Genomic DNA, 19,996 nt, shown 5'->3' with positions numbered 1-19,996 from the left:
TGCTCCAATTCCTGCCCTCCCACATCCAGGCTGAGCTGTTCTGTCGAGCTTTTTAAGAAAACTTTGGAGTCTAACACAAGCTTCAGCTTTTCAGGTTGTGAAAATTAATGAAGATTGGCAAACACACACTCTGAAACAATAGATGGCAGATCATGGAAACTCACAGACTTATCAGATAGACATTCTAGTTAGGAAAGCCTCATGATCACTATCCACAGCTGTCTATCCTCAGATATGCCACAAATCCTTTTCACCAAAGTGGAGAAGTGATGGGGCTTCTCTCTGCTCCACTGTTTAGAAACAGCTTGAGTTCTTGCTTTATTAAGACAAACAAACCCCTAAAAGGAGAAGTCTACCTTCTTTCTTTGGGACCTGGCTGTGGAGAAGGAAGTAGGGCACTAATTATCCCATTTGAACAAACCATTTCCATGCATGTCCAAAATTAATAGAAGGATAGGTGTCAGATCAGAGGTTTCAATTAATCACACTGCACAGTTTATCACATAGCACCCATGTCAATCTCCAACAAGGTCCCAGTTTGTAATTACTCATTTATTTCCTTTTACCCTCTTCTTCCACCTTCCATAGCAAGCATTCTGATACATTAAATTTGTGTCCTTTTGTTGTATTTTTGAAAAATATGTTACTGTAAAATTACTTTGAGTATAAATATTTTAAATATGTTTTAACAGTATTGGGTTACATAATTCATTCCCTATTCTCATAGTTTTCGCTCAGCACTGTTTTTCAGACCCATCCGTGTTGTCATGCATCTATATAGTCTTTTGCTTCCAACTGTTGCAAAATACTGCATGGTGGGCACCCATCTTATTTTACCTCTCCATTCTCCTGAAAATGGACATCAGATTGTCTCCAACCTTCCACCACCACAAATGGTGCTGCAGTAAATACTTTGTACATGTCCACTTATATATCACTAAGGCAATGCCTTCTGGAATATATGCCCAGAAGAGGAATTACTGGGTCACAGGGGATGTGTTTACATAGTTTAAATATGTACTGCTCTCCCACATGGCTGTACTAGTCTACACCCCCTCCAACAGTGCACAAAAGCTCCTATTTCCTAATGACATGTATCATTCCAAATGCCTTGACGTGGCCCGGCTTTGTCATTTTTGATAATCTCATAGAGATCATTGATATCTCATTTTTTAGTTGAATGTCTTTAATAATTAGTTTGAGTTTAAACATCTCTTCATATGTTTATTAGTCGTTTGAGTGTTGTTTTCTTCTAAATTGCCTGCTCATATAGTTTGTCAATTTTCTTCCAGGTTCCTATACTAAATATTAGCTATTACTATTTGAGCTTTTAAAACCTTTCTTAAGAAGTCTTTCTCTGCATGTAAGCCAAAAGGTTTTCTTCAATATGTTCTGCTATTAACTTTCTAGATTTATTTCTTTATATTTAGTCTATTTTATACTGGTATTAGTTGAGGATACAGTTTCATTTTTCTTTCTACAGTGAACCAGTTCTCCTAACATCATTTATTGAATAATCCATCTGTTCTGTATTGGTTTGCGGTTCACTGTATATTAAGTTCCCATATGTACATGGATCTCTCTTTGACCTCTGAACTCCCTGTTCTACTCTCAGGTCTATTTTTCCATTCTTTTGCAAATACCACACTGTGTTTTTATAACTATAGCTAAATATATTAATATATGGTAAAATAAGTTTCCTTAGTTTTCTTTTTCGAGGTTGACTTACCTAATTGGTGACCTTTATTTTTCCAAAGGCATCATAGTTTAACAAGTTTAGTTTATCAAGTTTATCAAGTCTCCCCCTCAAAATTTTTAACTTGAATTTCGATTGAAATTACAATGAATTTATAAATTAATTTGGGGAGAACTGACATCTTTGTAATACTACAGTCATCCCTTCTCAAGGCCTATAATGCATTTTCATTTGTTCAAATCATCCTTATTTTTAATAGCGTTGTAAGTTTTTCCTTTATATTCATAACAAACATTCTATGTGTTCTTGGCTAATTTCTGAATGTTTTATTTTTTATTGCTGATTTTTTTTTTTTTTTTTTTTTTTGAGACAGAGTCTCCCTCTGTAGCCCAGGCTGGAGTGCAGTGGTGCCATCTCGGCTCACTGCAAGCTCCGCCTCCTGGGTTCAGGCCACTCTCCTGCCTCAGCCTCCTAAGTAGCTGGAACTACAGGTGCCCGCCACCACTCCCGGCTAATTTTTTGTATTTTTAGTAGAGACGGGGTTTCACTGTGGTCTCGATCTCCTGACCTTGTGATCCGCCCACCTCGGCCTCCCAAAGTGCTGGGATTACAAGCGTGAGCCACCGCGCCTGGCCGATAATTTTTATCTAATTTAAAAATATATATTTTCTAGTTGGTTATTACCAATGTAGAAAAATACCATTACTTTTTTATATCAATCCAGTATCTAGCAATCCTGCTGAATTCTCTTATTGATTCTATCTTATTGATTCTACATAACTCTTATTTTTCTTTTCTTATCACGTTACCTAGGACCTCCTGAACTACGTTAAATAGTGACAGCAATATTAGGTACTTTGACTTTAGTTGCATTCTCAAAAGGAATGTAACTAAAGCATTATCATATTGCATAATCTTTGCTAAATCTTCCTTTGTAAACTTCCTTTTGATAAAAATTAAAATTAAATTAAAAAAAAAAAAAAAGCCTATTTAGGCCAGGCGCAGTGACTCACACCTATAATCCCAGCACTTTGGAAGCAGACAGATCACTTGAGGTCAGGTGATCGAGAATAGCCTGGGCAACATGATGAAACCTGTCTCTACTAAAGATACATAAGTTAGCTGGGCGTGGTGGTACACACCTGTAATTCCAGGTACTCAGGAGGCTGAGACAAGAGAATCGCTTGACCCTGGGAGGCGGAGGCTGTTGTGAGCCAAGATGGCATCACTGCACTCCAGCCTGAGCAACAAAGCAAGACCCTGTCTCAAAATAAAATAAAATAAAATAAAATAAAATAAAATAAAATAAAATAAAACAAAACAACAACAAAAAATAAAACAAACAAACAAAAAAACCTATTTAATTTTTTCTAAAATAAAGAAAATATATAATTGGCTAACCTTAAATAAACACAAAGAGTGTTTGTTTAGATTTGAGTTTTAAAACATTTATCAAGGTATAGAATTTTCTTCTAAGTCAAGAGTTTTTGTAATAAGCTTTGTTGTTAAACTTTATCAAATGGTTTTTATAATACCTGTTTAATTTATTATATGACTTTATCGGTTAGTATACTAATGAAGTGAGTTATATTAATAGATTCTTTCTTGATATATTAATTACAATCCTTAGAGAAATCTCACCTGAATATGATTTGTTAATGCACTGTTATATATGGTTAGCTACTATCCGTTTAGACTTTTCACATCTACAGTCATAAGTGAAACTGGCCTATGTATTTTTTTTCTTGTGTATACCTCTTTACTGGGTTTTGAAATCCATGTTCACTAATCTCACTTTAAAAAGAAACCAAAAAAGAGCTAGACAGCTTCATCTTTCACTCTTTTTTCTTTTTTATTTTTTTTTCTTTTTTTCTTTTGTGGAATAACTTGTTCAGGACAGAACTCATCACTAAAACCACCTGGGCACGTTATTGTTGTTTTGTTTGTGTCTTTCTGTTTCTTTGTTTTTGGAATGGGAAACATTTGACTACCACGTCTAAGTTTTTAAAATTAATTATCCATCCATGCTCTTTCTTTCTTCTTTTACCAGTTTTGACCCTTTATAAATTTTTGGAAATGTATTCATTTCATCTGAGTTCCAGAATTTAGTAGCATAAAATTCTTCAAAAGACTTTTCATTGTTTTTTTTTAATCTCTACCGCATCTGTAGCTAGTTTTCCTTTTTCATTTTTTTCATATTCTGTGTCTTTACTTCTCAATCAGTCTTCCCAGTGATATATTTATTTTATTAATATTTTCAAAGAACGAGACTTTAGATTTCAGATCCATAGTTATGTTTGTTTATCCCTCCTCCTTTCTTAAATGTGTCAACATGGCATCTTTGTGTAACAATCCAAGTACTTGAGCACCCTCTCAAATCCCTCTGGACTCTTTCCTCCCTACCTGCTTCACCTCCCCACGAACAAGCCCTGTCTAGGTTTTGGCTCTGGATTCTAATGGATAGGCTTTCTCTTTTCTCTCTGTTAATTATAGCCTTTTATTTAAGACAATATAAATAAAGTTTTTCCAAGTAGTTAATCATTCTTACTTTTCACGTCTCTAGAACTTGTCACTCTTATTTGTGTTCTCTAAATTTTCAATAATGGATTTTGTAAGGCAAACCTTCCCCAATTTCATATGCCCGAGGAACTTTTGTATTTTTTTCATACATTTAAATTGTAATTTGATCAGATATAAAATACTACCTAAAAATATTTGCTCCCATCATATTTAAAAATTTTTTCCATTGTCTTCTCAAATGTAGTGTTGCCATTGAGAAGTCGAATGTTAATCTGCTTCTTGTTCTTCTGTAGATGGTCTACTTTTTCTTTGTAGAAGCTTTAAAAACAGTGTTTCTTTCTTTTTGCAACTCTTACACTTCATTATATGTCTTGAAGTTCATTTATCTTTTTATCTCCAGTTTCACAGTCTATACACTTTTTAAATCTGATCTGTTTCATCTTTAATTCTAAGACATTTATCTTCATTATTTATTTAAGCACTTTCTCCTTTTTTATTTTTCTTTTTAGGACTTCTGTTAGCTAGATGTTGAAATACATAGTCTATGTATTTCATAGTCCTCTAAATGCCTTAGCTTTTTTAACGTTTTCTTTCTCTTTATTCTTACTTTTTATGTTCTCAAAGAGTTCCTTAATCAGAACTTCCAATTCACTTGCTTATTTTTTAGCTTATTTAAATCCCTTATTCACCCTATCTGCTGTATTCTTACTTTAAACTGTTAATATATTAATTTTTATTTATTCGATTTTTTAAAAATCCTGTTTCATATTGTTAATTTACTTACTTACCTCCTTAAATAAAGTTATTGTGCTTAATTTAAATTCTGTTCTAATAATTCTGTACCAGATGATCAATCTCATAATGGTTGTGGTCTTTCTTTCACAGTAGTCTTACTCTTCAGTGAATGGATATTCTGATCTGTGAGCTCATGTTCCTTTGGGGTTATCAGCTCCTCTGCCTGGTAGTGCAGGTATTAGAAAAAGGCCACAGACATGTGAAGGGTAGGCAGTGATTACTCCATGGCAATATGAAAGACAAACAAAACAGACTTTTTCAAAACTTTCTTCCAAGCCTTCCTCTCCCTTTATTTGGTGTTGTTTGGTTTTGTGGGGTTTTGTTTTGTTTTGTTTTGTTTGTTTGTTTTTTGTGTTTTTTTGTTTGTTTTTTGTTTTTTGACAGAGTCTCACTCTGTCACTGGGGCTGGAGTGCAGTGGCACGATCTTGGCTCACTGCAACCTCCATCTCCAGGGTTCAAGAGATTCTCCTGCCTCAGCCTCCCGAATAGCTGGGATCACAGGCACCTGTCACTATGCCCAGCTAATTTTTTGTATTTTTAGTAGAGACAGGGTTTCACCATGTTGGCCAGGCTGGTCTTGTTTGTTTGTTTTGTTTGTTTGTTTTGTTTCTTTTGTTTGTTTGTTTTTATCAGACTAATGCTGCTGCGATGAATGAGTTGTGCAATGTTCCCTCTTGTTCTATTTCCTGGAAAAGAGTGTATAAAATTGATGATATTTATTCTTTAAATTCTTGGTAGAATTCACAGTGAAGCTACCTAGGCCTGGAAATTCTTTTTCTAGAAATTTTACCCACAAATTCTATTTTGAAAAATAGTTTCATACTATTCAGGTTATCTTTTCATTTTATCTTCCACAACTTTGGGGATGTGGTGATTTTCAAGAAATTAGTCCACGTCATCTAAGTGACTGAATTGATTTCCATAGAATTGTTTGTACTATTCAATAGGACAGGGACATGTGATCCCCTACAGGGAGGCAGTGAATCTTGCCAAGCAATAATACAACCTACTATTGAGGCAGGAGAATAGGGTCTAGAGGCAGGGAATGTAAGACCAATTCATGCTGACTTCTCAAAGCTGGATCAAAAGGAAAACACCTGAGTCTGAAGGCAGGCACCCTAAGGTCAATTAACGTCAACTTCCTAAAGTTAAACCAAAAGAAAAAAACCCATCTCCCCACGCCTAGTAACAAAGGTTCAAAGCCTGCTCTCCCTACAACCCTCCCCCATCCACCACATCTCAGATGGAAAGGGAAAGTGTCCTGGATTGGCCACCCTAAGCACCAGTCATCCCTTCATCTGCATTTAATTCACCCCAGCCTTTAATTAGCCACAGGCCAAAACCTTCATTCAGATAAGGAGTAGCTGATAGAGATCTCAAAAGGAGTACTTAACACCCAGGAAATTTTGTAACCAAGTCCTTGAGCTGCTTGCCCAGGTGCACTCTCACCTTGTGGAGTGCTTTCTTGCTTTAATAAATCCCTGCCTTCTCTGCTTCATTCCTGTGTTTCATTCCTGTGTTACTTTGTGTGTCTTGCCCAATTCTTTGTTCAAAAACGCCAAAAACCTGGACATCTGGCACTTGAGGCCTGCCTTCCAGTAACACCACGGGTCGAAGGTGACATCATGAATGTTACAGCAGAACCTTACATATTACTATATACAGAAGCTGCTCTGGCCTATTTTAAACTGTGTTGTCCCAAATGTTTTCAGAAAATCTAATTTTAATTTTCCTTTTCGTAACCATAGGGGAGGGATAGGATATAGTGCTCACATGGCATCATACATTTAACAAACACTGACTGAGCACCTACTTTAGGTTAGACACTGTTCTAAGTGCTCAGTGATGAATAAGGTAAGAGCCAGATGATTAGACTCTCATGGAACTTACATTCAAGGGGATGAGGCAATGGGAATTGACCAAAAACTGAGTAAATAAATGAACAGAGTAATGGAATAGGGACAGTGTAAAGAACTGACTTCTAGGACAGCACCTGTATTAGGAAGTCTTTCCCGATTATCACTTGCCACTTCCTCCACCGATCCCAGACCCTGGTCTCAACTACGGTGGTCAGGACAGGCATCTCTTTAACTGAGACATGTGAGGCAAGACTTGAATAATGAGAGTGAATCCACAAAGAAGAGCATTCCAGGCCTAGGGAGGAGTAATCACTATACCCTGAGGGAGGAGTAGTTTGGTCTTTTCTATCTGTTAAAAGAAAGCCAATGAGGCTGAAGAAGAGTGAAAGCGGGAAGGAGCGCAGGACAGAGATGGAGCGTACAGAGCTTTGTAGGCCATGGTAGGGATTATGGATTTTATTCTAATTGCAATAAAGAAGGGTTTTTGGCAAGTAAGACATAAGATGAAATCAGATCACATTCACATTATAAAAAGGTCACTCTGGCTAAAGTGCAGAGAATGAATGCAGGTGTGACCAGAATGGCATCAGGGAAATCAGTAGGAAGTGTCATCAGGACCCAGCCCTCCCTTGCCATGTTGAATCAAGAGCCACAGAGAGGGGCCAGGCTGGCAACTGCCAGTCTGTGACCAACCTAATCTGCCATGAAATTGGATCTTCTGATATAAGTGGATCCATGGAATAACAAGACAAGTGATGTCAGAACATTCCTCTAGTACTAGGATGCTTTTAGCTGACTTGTGAAGGGAAGATTTGGATGTCTGTTGCACTTGCCCTTGGGCAGAAGGCAGGTGGTCTGCAGAACATGAGGACCTTCTTCCAGAGCTCTGTTTAGGGTGAATACATCAAAGCTGCCTTGTTCAGTTAATTCTCCACTCACTCTATTACTTCTTTAAAGGCTATTGTCACTCTCCTCCTGGGTTCCCACTACTATATCCTGAATGGGGTCCTGCCTCCAGGCTCACCCCCATCTAATTCATTCTCCACACTGCAGTGAGAATGTTCTTTCTAACAAGTTGAGCTTAAAGTCCACCAAAAGACTCTTCCTCCAATTGCCTCCATGAATGACATGATCCCATCCCTGCTTACCTCCCCAGGGCTCTCTCTCTTCCATCCCACCCGATTCTTGCTCTGTCTCCTGCTAAACCTTCAACTTCCCAAAGGGGCCACACTTTTGCACAGGCCTGGAACACCCTTCTCCACCAATTTGTGGCCAGCATCTAGGTCAGTTCCTAAGGTCACTTTCTGATTAGCAGTTGTCACCCCCTGTCCTATCCCAGGCCCCCACTGCTCACCCCATCCTTGCCAGCCAGGCATCATTGCACACCCACATCCAAGTTTTGGCAGCCCGCAATGTGTATCTCTTTCCCAGAGCATTTAGAGCTCGAGGTTATATTTGTTTCTCCCACCACAGCATGAGCAGCCTGAAAGGTTGTGACTGTGTCTTTTCCTTCTTCACATTCCCATCTTTTAGCCCAGGATTTAGAACCCCAACAGACACTCTGTTATATATTTGTTGAATTGGTAAGAGTGCAAACAGGTAAATATACTGGGAGACGCTGTGAGGAGGCCAAGTGGCTCACCCCATGTGGGCTGAGCAGGTAACCTTGCCCTGTCGGCAGACTCAGGCTGCCCCTGACAGTCTAGTCAGCTACTCTGCAGATGTGGGCCATTGATTCTAACAAGGGAGAGTCAACCACAAACAAGCTTCTGGGAAAAACAAATCTAAGTGCTGATAGCCAGAGGTGGCTGCCTGCACTTCTATGGAGCAACACTGTGTTCTGCGCTTACAGAGAAACTTGCTGAGGCTGTTTTCAGAGACAAATGCTGACATCGTGGCTTCAGACCTGATGCTGAGGTCAGAAAAGTGGACAGACACTTGCCAGGGCCATTAAAGCTGATCATTTTAAAGGAACACCCAAGAATCCAAAACAAGTAAGGGGCAGGGCCAGGACACAGGAAGGCTGTCCCAGCAGCGGTGGTCCCCCGACTGCACTGCCTGTCATGTAGCTTGCTCCACTCCACTCAGCATTCAGCCTCCACTGCCCAGAACAAGCCAATTTCTGAGCCATTCTTCCGGTGAACACCATGGTCCTGTTGATCTCACAATTACATCTAGAAATACTTAACCATGTTTCAGTGTACCAAGCACTCCTTGTGGCTTTTCTCTTAACTTAGTAATCACCACAGCCTGTGCTAAAAAATAAAAAATAAAAATTAAAAGTTTCTTCGTCAGTCTAGGCTCCAATTATTGCACCACAAGGAAGAAAAACCTTCCAGTTTTGCTCTTGGTCTTAAGATTTTTGCTTTGGGAAAAATTACTGAGCTGATGTATGTTGGGGTTAGAGGCGAGTTTCTGATAATATTAAATGGTATGACATCCAGAGAGCTAGGAATGCCTGAAATTTGCCCTGACAGTCTCCTAAAATGTATGAAGCCCCAGTACATTCACACTGAATACAGCAGAGCAGGAACCAGTGTGTTCTTTATTATCAGCTAAGCCAAAGTCCAATAACCCCCAAAGCAGAACAAAACAATAAAAACTAGAACACAAAGCTTAGACTCAAGGCTAAATACAATCTCTTATCCCCTCTCCTTCCTGCCACACTCAATCTAATTCTTGGAACCAGCCCACTCAAGACATACCTACTGGGAAAGGGAAAGAGGAGGAAAGGGGGTGAGTGGGGGAGAGACAGAGATTCAATCTATAGTATTTATCCACCCAGCCACAGAGATCTGGGCAGAGAACACAGACCATGGGGTTCCTCCGAGGCATTGATCAGTTTGCCATTTCCACCTCTTGGCCTCTAGAGAAGAGGAAAGTGTGCCAGACAAAGAGTGGGTTCAAATCCAGCTGGTCTTCAGACTTGTCTGAGAAGCTTCAGTAAAACACTGATTCCCTGTGCCACCCCCTGATATTCTGATTCAGTGAATCTGCTATGGAAACCAGGAATCTCAATTTTAATAAGGTTCCAGTCTGAGAACTATTAGTGAGCCTCTGCCTTCTCTTGTCTGCAAAAAAGGAATAATATTTTGGACAAGGATTAGAGTTGCAGGCCAGAGTGGGTTGAAAAGGAATGGTTTTGCTGTAAATGTGGTGTCTTCTCCAAGTTCCGAAGATGCAAAAATCCCAGGTTGCTGCTCTTGATAGTCTGTGTGAGCAAAATGCTTCTTGTCTTTACATTAATGCCACAGACTAAATCACAGCAAACAGAATCTATAAACAACCAAATGGCCTTGCAATTTGTCAAAGGGAAGGCAAGCGCACCCAGCAACCATGCTTCATTGCCTCATGCACATCTGGGGAGCCTCCCTCCCAACCAACAAGATCACTGCCGGCCTGGAAGGAAGAAAGCGTGGTCCTTCCTCTCCCAGGGTGTAATCTGGGATTTTATCCCATCCAGTGTTTTGGCATCCCTTAGAAAACACTTTTTTCTTCAGATAATTTTATTCTCATTTTCTAACTTTAAAAAATGAATCACTCTTTTATGATAGCCATTCAGGTATTCAAAACTCCCCTTCTCCAAGTCACCTCAGTTTACTGTATTTGTCTGTAAGTCTAGCTTTAAAGCAACTAATATGTTTGAGCCTTTAAAAAGTATCTCTAATATAAATATTAAATCAACCTACATCATCAATATGAAGCAGCCTGCATGAGATCATTTCTTTCCCCATTCTGAGGTTTGGATTTATATGTGTATTTGTATGAGACTGTCATTTTGAGATTTGTGGGGAGATGTTTTGTTGGGGATACATTGATATTGGAAAGAAATTTGGGGTTCTGGCTCCTTCAAGAAGCTGAGTTTATTGAATGAAGAAACCTTTCTTCAGGAAAAAGGGCTATTAGTGCATACCTTAGGAGTAAGCTAAAGACCAAGGGCATTAATTGCTGATCTTCTAAAATGAGAAACTCAGTGAGAGGAAAGAGGAGAAAGAAAGGCACACAGGCTGGATGCTCCAGAGGCCAGGTCAAGAATGACCAGGAAGCCAGGAGAAAATGGCAGTGCTCATAAAGCAGCAGGGAGAGGGGACAGAGACAGCTCACACCTGTCTCCTGAAATGTAACTGTAGCCTCTAGGGGTAGGTGGGATCAGGAACTGTGAAGAGTTCTAGGACACGCTGCAGATGACAGTTAGCTTTTCTGCAGCTATTAAAGAAATCAGTTTGAGAGGGTATGGATATTTGATCTGAACATAGAAATTTTTGAGATCTTTAATCTTTGGGGTCTTTTTGCTTGTAAGATAAATGCAGGTATTAATTAATCCTTTGCTGTATGCATAGATTTCTATCTTCAGTAAATTCTATCATACACTATATTTCCTGCTTTAGTAGGGTGCAAAGAGCACTTAACCCATCTGAAAATGTGAGTTCCAGCAATCTGAGTCATGTAATCTCTCTAAGTGCAGTTTCCTTCTCTGTAAAATAAGTATATCTATACCAATCTGCGTTCCTCTCAAGTTTCTTGCAAGAATTAAATGGAAATAAAAACACCTGGTAAAGGACAGGTTCTATAGAAATATATTGTCATTCCCTGGTATAACCATGCCTGCAGTAGGCAATGCCTTTGTTCTAAACTATGTTAGGTGGGTGCGCCCTCGACAGGGGCGGGGTGGGGAGGGCGGTGGCAGCAAGTTGAAGGGCAGTCCTGGTGCGGGGGGTCAGTTAACACATCTCAGGGGGGTCTTCCATAAACCGACTCCAACCACCTCTTCCTGACATAGGAGGCTTCACTGGTGATCTATAATGGGGTCTGAGATGATCAGGGCTTTCAGTGAGGTTGCTATGTTGCCATCCGTGGGTGGCGTTGTGCTGTCACTTACTCTGACTCATCAGCGGGCCCTATGTCACACCTGTAGTGCACCGGTTCTGCCACTAGGGGACACTGCAGTAACTGACACGTGCTGTCCCTCCCCAGCCTCTCTTCTAGACTGCAACATCAAGGATGCAGAACTAGATCAATCGCAGCATGCTCTTCGTTAACCCAGAAGATCATTCTATTTACAGAGCACCCAAACCACCCTTTCCCACACAGCAAGCTCTGCCTTTAGCTTGCTCTAGCAGCTCCTGCAGTCCAGAAAAGCTCCTCCGGTGGGCTTTCTGCTGCTTCGCTTTCCTGGTCAGCATTAAAATTTGCCCTGAAGCTAAGCTCTTCAAGACACAGGATTTAAACTCCTCTTTCAGCTAATTAGATATTGTTCTACAAATTGGGCTGTTCTCTCTGAGAGATGAGCTGCAATTTACTTCCCCTGCCCTCTCCTTAAACTTAAACTGAACTGTAAAGCATGGCCACTTGATTGTTTAGTCCAGTCAGGAGATGGTTTTGTACAAGGAATAGATAATTAATCTTCTTGCTAATGCCGAGCTTGTTTGGGCATTCCTTAATGGCTACTGTAAAGATGATAGAAAGCTTTGCTCAGATGCCTCTCATCCTTTTGAAAGGTGGAGCCTGCAGTGATTTATTTTGGCCCATGCATCTGTAATCATTGCCTGAGTAACCAATCACTAGCTGCATTAACACATCTTTGCCCTTCAAGGGGGAGATTTTTATTATCCTCATTTTACTGATAAGAAAACTGATGCCCAATTGATTTACTTAAAGTCAAATAAATAGGTAACTGGTGGAGCTAGACCATAAACTCAGCCCTTTAGTCCTCAGATCCCATGAAATTGTATGTTGTCTGATAAGTCTAACAACAGTTGAGGAAGGGAAATTCAAGAGGGTGCCAAGTCCCCACATTCACACCTTGAGCTCCACTGAGGATTTCTTGCAACTATTGATGATGTACCAGGAGGCCTGCTAAGACCTTCTATGATCCAAGGAGCTCTTATGCAAAGTGAGAGAAAGAATCTTTTCTGGACATTGTCTATTTTCCTTGCAGGGGGCCGGGTGTTCCCTCATCCTCAAGACTGTGCCCAGCATTTGATGAATGGAGACACTTTGAGTGGGGTTTACCCCATCTTCCTCAATGGGGAGCTGAGCCAGAAGTTACAAGTGTACTGTGATATGACCACCGACGGGGGCGGCTGGATTGTAAGTACAGGCGGCTGCTCTCCTTGCACGGAAGTATCCTCAGTGTTCTAGTCTACCTAGCTCAGCACCTGCCAAGCCAACTTCACCATCCTTCTGGCCATCCTTTTATCACGCCCCACATGTCCATCTTGGGGCTCCTCATTGCCCTCAAGGCCCTCGTTCAGCAGTTCAATCATATGTCTGGCCAGGCAGGGAAAGGAATAACTATGTCTGTCCTTACAGAAGGAGGAGGAAGAAAGGACAGTTAAGCAGGAGGGTGCTGGGTAAAGGCAGTAGCAGCTCTGTTGGGCCCAAGGTTCTTGCCTGCTGAGAAATGCATCTATAATAAAGTAGTGGAGGTACCAGGCAGAGTGGCTCATTCCTGTAATCCCAGCACTTTGGGAAGCCAAGGAGGGTGGATGACTTGAGGCCAGGAGTTCAAGACCAGCCTGGCCAACATGGCAAAACCCTGTATCTCTACTAAAAATACAAAAATTTAGCCGGGCACAGTGGCGCATGCCTGTAGTCCCAGCTACTCGGGAGGCTGAGGCAGGGGAATCACTTGAACCCGGGGGGTGGAGGTTGTAGTGAGACGAGACCATGCCACTGTATTGTAGCCTGGGTGACAGAGTGAGTAAGACTCAAAAAACAAAACAAAAACAAACAAAAAGGCAGTGGAAGAAAAGTATTTCTGTATGAGGAGGTGATTACTGCCACAGAGAGATGATCAGAAGCCTCCAATTGAGGATTGCGTATGGGAAAGCAGATGAGGGCCCAAACATGGATAGCTGACTCCCCTTCCCCATTCTTCCCGGGGTCTCCCTGGTTCTTCCCCAGAGCCATCACAACCTTCAGGGAGCACCAGTGGTCAGGAAAAGAGAGACACTGTTTCCTGTCACCACCCTCCTCCCATGCCTGATAGGGCAATACAGAGTGAGGGAAAATAAGGGCAGCCTCCTTAATGCAAGCCTGTCGGGGCAGCCGGGAGTTCCCACTGCCTGGCCCTAAAGCAGCCCAATATTAGCCAAATCGCTTTAGGATGGAAAACCAGCCCCTCCACCCTTCTTCGGATTCCCTCTCTCACTCTGCTAACAGTGCTGGATGTTTCCTGGTGCAAAACGGGTAGGTTTTGAATGGTGATGTGCTCATAACAGCTACTCTTGGGAGACATTTTCTTTTATGTTTCTGACGTATTTGCACCTCCTTCTTAAAGCATAATTGGAAATTGAAGCCAAGGTTGATGTATTGGAGGTTAAATAAAATAAGCACTTAAACAGCTCAGAAAGTGAATGATATGCAGTATTGCTTTGCCTGCAATAGGACGATGACAGTTACTAGCTGATTTGAAGTAGGTCCTATTCTTTTGGTGAGAAATGCTTTCTACTACACTCTGTAGTGCAAAAGATTCATTTGAGAGCCAAGCCTATTTCCCCTGATATTTAGGGCTTGATATGTATCCTGAGTCCTTTCTACATTGCAGGGGTGCAAATTAGTGTCAACATCACACTGGAGCCTATTCATCAGGGGCCTCTACACTTCAAGAGAAGTGTTCTGAGCATCTCCTACAAAAATTGCTGTGTAAATACTGAGCTCTGCTCTGAAATGTTCCTTCTTTGGACATCTTTGTCATTGCAGATATAAAATCCAGTTATATCAATTTAAAACCCAGTTATATCAATTTTACTTATCACAGTTTATTTTCGCTAGCATCTCCTTGGGTTTTTCTTTTTTTTTTTTTCTTTCCTTCATAGGTATTTCAGAGGCGGCAGAATGGCCAAACTGATTTTTTCCGGAAATGGGCTGATTACCGTGTTGGCTTCGGGAACCTGGAGGATGAGTTCTGGCTGGGTAAAGCCTCCTTATTGCTTTCCCTTGATGTGCTTCTCTGGCTTTTTGTCCATCTCTCTCCTTTTTGTGTCCATCTGAGATTATCAGAAACCCTGTGTTTGTTGAGAAACTGACAGCTCCTGAATTGCTTTCAGAACCTCTTGCTCTGTTTAGCTTCACTATTGATCTGTTTTTATCTTACTGTGGTGTTTTCCTCTTTTCTCTGTCTCTTCCCATCCTCATTAATAGTCTCTTGTTCTGATGGGTTTTGACATGAGGCTACTACAAAGGGAATGAGCTGCCTGGTGGGGAAGGGGCACAGGGAGCAACAGGCTGCCTGGCCATTTCCCAGAAGCAAGGCAACCAGCCAGCCAGCCTGCAGGTCAGGGGAGAAATGAGGCCAGCCACTCTGCTTAGTTCCTTGGGGAATGTTATTACCTGACCTGGGAAGGAAAAGGGAAAAAAATGAAAGTGGCATTAGAGGTGACTGACAATTTCCTAGAGGTCTGACACTGGCAGGAAATATAGATCAAGAACCAAACTGGCGTGAGATGGTAAACACTCATCTAAGCCAGGCAGATGGTGGTGGTGCCAAGTTCTGGAAGGTGGTCCATTTATTGTGACCTGTGTCCCCCTCTTAGTTAGATTTTCATAGTGATGGAAAAAGGGAGGTAGAGGAAAAGATTAATTGTCAAGTTCCATATTTGTGGTCTCCTCTCTGTCTTCCCTGCCACTATCTCCTCTCACCATCTTCTCCTGGATGCCTAGATAACAAGCTTCTTAACGGCCTCTCTGCTTCTAGGACCACCCCATTGTCCACATGGCTATAATCACCCAAAAGGTTCTTCTTGCCTTTTGCACAGATAAACCAATTCTCTGAGACAGCATTATTGCAGTAAAGAAAGAGTTTAATTAACACAAGGCCACCAAGTGGAAGGACTGGAGTTATTACACAAATCAATCTCTCCAAAAACTCAGAAGCTAGGGTTTTTATGGATAATTTGGTGGGCAGGGGGTTAGGGAATGGGTACTGCCAACTGGTTGAGGATGAAATCATAGGATTGTGGAAAATGTTCCTCGTGCACTGAGTCTGCATTTAGTTGGGGGAGGCAGGCCCAGTTGAGTCGTGTGTCATTGGTCCAGGTGGGGTCACTTGGTTGCCTGAATGCAAAAGTCTGAAAAACATCTCAAAAGACCAATCTGCAATAGTGCTGTTATCTATAGGAGCAACTGGAAAAGTCACAAATCTCTGGCCACATGACCCTGAGCAGTAAGGGATTATAGAAACTATGCCTACAGTTTAGCAGAACTCAGGTCCCTCCCATAATCCTAATCTCTTGGCCTTTCATTAGTCTTACAAAGGTAGTTTCAGTCCCTGAAAAAGGAGGGGAGCAGTTTTAGGGAGGGACTATTATCATCCTTGCTTTAAAATTAAACTATAAACTGAATTCCTCCCATGGTTAGCTTGGCCTATGCCCAGAAATGAGTGAGGAGGGCAGCCAGCCAGTGAGGCCAGAACCAAGATGGAGTCAGCCAAGCTAGACTTCTCTCACTGTCATGATCTTTGCAAAGGTGGGTTCATGACCACTAGAATGATCTTCCTCACACCCCAAATATGAGTGACGGCTAATCCCCTTTGTAAAACTTTTCAATGACTCCACATTACCACCAGGAGAAGGCCCAATGCCTTAGCCAAAGTACAGGCCCTCTCTCACCTGCCTCTGAAGCCTCCTCTACACCCTAAGTACCTCACCTGCTCTTCCCCTCACTCCTCTCCAACACCAAACTCCACATATGCACAACTACCGATGCTTCCTCTGCCAGGAGCACTCCTAGCCAACAGTCCTCCTTTCCCCACATGCCTTGTGTGGTGAGTGCCATCTGTGTATATTCAGAGACACAGCTAAGCACCTTCTCCTCCAGAGAGCCAGTCCTCACCAGTTTTCTTCCCCATTGCCTGTGGGAGAAGTGGCCACTCCTTCTTGTCTGGCACAGATCATAGTGTCCATTTTACTTCCCATCTGTCTCTGCTATGTGCGCTTCATTGAGGGCTGGGACCACCTCTTATTTATCTTCTAACTCTATTGCCTATATACCTATGACAGTGCCTGGGAGACAGTAGGTACCTAAAATGTAGATAATCAATAAATCAATCAATGATCAGAATTAATTGAATGCATTTTAAATCCACAGATTTGTGTTTGCTGATACAGACAATAAAAACATAAGGTAAATGCCACACAAAAACATTGACATAAAAGTCAAACAAATTGAAAAATATTCTTACCTTCAAAGCATCAGCAAGCAACTTAGGAGACAAGTGTAATACCCATGAATCAATACATCCATAAGCAGACAGGACAGGACTCACGTTTCCCAAAGCTGAGCAGCTGTATACCACTTTCACAATTTGTGTCATATTTTCTGAAATACATAAACTATCATGCACTTAAAATTTCTATAGATTACTCTTTAATTAAATATATTTTTAAAAGAAATGTTATAGCATTGCCAAAAATAGAAAGCTAGTTATCATGTGTCATAAATAAAAAAGCCTCAAAAATAAATGCAATTAAAAGAAAACTATATTAATAGTATTAAGTGACAGTTAAATACAGGTACTCCAAGCCTGTTGTTGCTGGCAGTGGTGATGGTGTTAAAAATGGAGATTAGGAAGTGTTTCATGCTTTTCATGCTAAACAAACCACTAAAATACTAGAACCAAACTGAGATTGTGAGTGAAGGTTAGGATCAGGGTTAAGGTATCTCCTTGATCTATTACAAAAGACTGAGATTAAATCTGGAAATACCTTTCTTCTTATTATTGAAGGCTACTTAGTGCCTTATATATCTCATGTCATCAGAGATGCCATCCACACTGGGAAACACTGTCCTAACCTATGAACCACTGAAAAGAAGGCCACAGATATTCAAAGAAGGAAGAGACCAGCTTCCTAGAGAAGGCACTGAGGAATGAGTCAGTCAGAAGAATGAAGGGAGGAAAATGATGAAAAGGAGGGAAGGCAGGAATTCTTCTGATAACTGCAAACCGAGGCCAGGGAGGAAACCCATCCACTGAGAGGAAAGGTGCAAGTGAGGGAAAGAAAACAATGAGGTGAGTGGGTTGAATAGAGGCAAGTAGGGAACTTAAAAATCGGAAACAGAAGTCTTCACTTGATGATGTAGGTAAGAGGGAGACAGGGAGGGCTCTTGAAGAGGCTAGGCCTGGTGCGGTGTAGTTTGGGAGCAATACTCAGGTTGGGGATAACACTATGACCCATAGTTTATGTCCTATATGGGGTTCTCTAGAAACAGAGATCGAAACAGGAATTCTTGTTCAAGTGACTTACTGGGGGAGTTCACCAGGGAGAAGGAAATGGGGGAACCAAAATAGGGCAAAGAAAACTACAAAAATGTGGTTTTGGCTGGAGACTCCCTTCAGTGTGATCCCTAGGGAAGCTTGGGAGCATGAATTGCTCCTCAGAGCTGGTCACCACTTAGGCAAGGAGGCCAAGCTTTTGTACCCCTCCACATCAGTCATTGATGGAGGTCTGCTCCATGGCATGGGGAAAACAGCTTAGCTTCCAGGATGAAATGACTCCCATTTGGTCAAGGGCAATTTTCCAAGAAGAAGGCAGCTGCAAGTTGCTAACAGCCAACACTTGTAGCAGCTTGGGGGATGGATCTATCTGCCAATTAAAGGCATCACAGCAAGGCACCATCAGCATCTACTACATCTGCACAAGCACACGTCTAGGGTAAGTTGTGGCTTAGCAACTCAGCCAACAGCAAACAGCAGTCAAACAGCCCTTGACTTATAATCAAGGAAAGCTCTAAGTCTCAAATGGGACAGGAAAGCCAAAAGACCTGGATGGCCTTCAGCCAATCATTTCACCGCTCTTGGACTTCAGCTTCTTCTTCTGCAAAACAAAGAGACTGGCCTGAGTAACCACTAAATTCCCTTCAGTCTCTGCAATTGTTTGATTCTAAATCATGGCATACTCAAATAGATATCAGATATCACAGCAAAGCAAGGGGACTCTAGTTCAGTAAGCAGATAAAACTTAGGACTCAGAGAAATTACAAGCAACACAAGATGAATGGTTCAAAGTTTGGGCAGGTAGATCAAAATTGGAGAGTCCCAGGGCATGGCTAATCATGACAAGCAAGCAAGAAAATGTAAATAAGAAAATATTGGCCAGGTGCAGTGGCTCACGCCTGTAATCCCAGCACTTTGAGAGGCCGAGGTGGGCGGATCATGAGGTCAGGAGATCAAGACCATCCTGGCTAACACAGTGAAACCTCGTCTTTACTAAAAATACAAAAAATGAGCCGGGCGTGGTGGTGGGCACCTGTAGTTCCAGCTACTTGGGAGGTTGAGGCAGGAGAATGGTGTGAACCTGGGAGGTGGAGCTTGCAGTGAGCCAAGATTGTGTCACTGCACTCCAGCCTGGCAACAGAATGAGATTCTGTCTCAAAAGAAAAAAGAAAAAAAAAAAGGAAAGAAAAGAAAGAAAATATATATCACCATATCACGAAGGGGGATCTGGACTCTGCCTAACTCGGGGACTTACAAAGGTTTGCGCCTTACAAGAATCTATTAGACCAAGGCCTGGGAAGCTTAGAGGCAAAGGAGGAAGCAGATGAATGAGGGTAACTGGCTGAAAAGGCCAGTGGAAAGGTAGCAGTGCAAATGTAGCAGGCAGATTAGAGAGAAAGGGAGGCAGAGAATAATATTCTATGACCTGGCTATGGAGCCCCAGGAAGCCTAGGCTGGGGGCAGGAGAAGCAGTGTGAGGAAAGATCGACAGAGCCCTTCCTGCATGCTACCAGGAGATGTTAAGATGTTCTAGATGCTCTGAACTCCTCTAATCAATGTTTTCACCTCACGCTTTTGATCACTCATGCCCAAGGACTCACACCCATGTAATACCTCTTGTAATTTTCTTCTAGTACCATGGTTTGGCAGAGGAGGTGAGAGGGGATGGGGCCAGGAATCCTGAGGCTCAGGGCTTGTCAGTTACTGTGTCAAAAGGAGATATTAGAACCCCTGAGTTTCCTGTTTTGGAAAGCCATCAGCAGACCTGGACTGTCCTCTTTGCAGGAAGAAATTCAGAGTCTGGCAGGGTCCACTTGATAGCAACCTGTGAAGCACCAAGAGCAAAAGCAATCTGGAGTCCCCTCCTCTTCCCTGTAACATGTTTTGAGGCCACAGACGCATTTCCCTCC

At 41.7% G+C, this 19,996-nt stretch overlaps 2 protein-coding genes across 23 annotated transcripts in view; one reads left to right on the top strand and one right to left on the bottom strand.

Moving 5' to 3' along the window:
- The window catches only part of LOC114679329 (uncharacterized), a 168,490-nt gene that overhangs the window by 101,798 nt on the left and 46,696 nt on the right, over nt 1-19,996 (bottom strand). For 8 of the 22 annotated variants that reach the window (XR_013416615.1, XR_013416605.1, XR_013416596.1 and 5 more), the window contains 3 exons: nt 19,701-19,911; nt 18,635-18,687; nt 17,055-17,191 (listed from right to left, as the gene is read on the bottom strand). The exons of 2 other annotated variants lie outside the window; for them this stretch is intronic. Coding sequence is in view for 2 of the 20 variants with exons in the window: in XM_078000413.1 (XP_077856539.1) it covers nt 17,055-17,205; nt 19,701-19,726 (177 nt within the window). In the remaining 18 variants the exon portion in view is untranslated. Of the gene's footprint in view, nt 1-353; nt 15,211-17,054; nt 17,206-18,634; nt 18,688-19,700; nt 19,912-19,996 lie in introns of those variants that run through there. 12 more of the 22 variants (XR_013416595.1, XM_078000413.1, XM_078000417.1 and 9 more) reach the window with 8 other exon arrangements.
- The window catches only part of TNR (tenascin R), a 425,227-nt gene that overhangs the window by 397,701 nt on the left and 7,530 nt on the right, over nt 1-19,996 (top strand). Inside the window, 2 exon segments of the mRNA NM_001261001.1 lie at nt 12,810-12,961; nt 14,692-14,788. Of these exon segments, the coding sequence (NP_001247930.1) occupies nt 12,810-12,961; nt 14,692-14,788 (249 nt within the window).

The sequence above is a fragment of the Macaca mulatta genome, chromosome 1 (assembly GCF_049350105.2).
Source record: "Macaca mulatta isolate MMU2019108-1 chromosome 1, T2T-MMU8v2.0, whole genome shotgun sequence".
Lineage (NCBI taxonomy): Eukaryota > Metazoa > Chordata > Mammalia > Primates > Cercopithecidae > Macaca > Macaca mulatta.
This window is presented reverse-complemented; position numbering and strand designations above follow the sequence as displayed.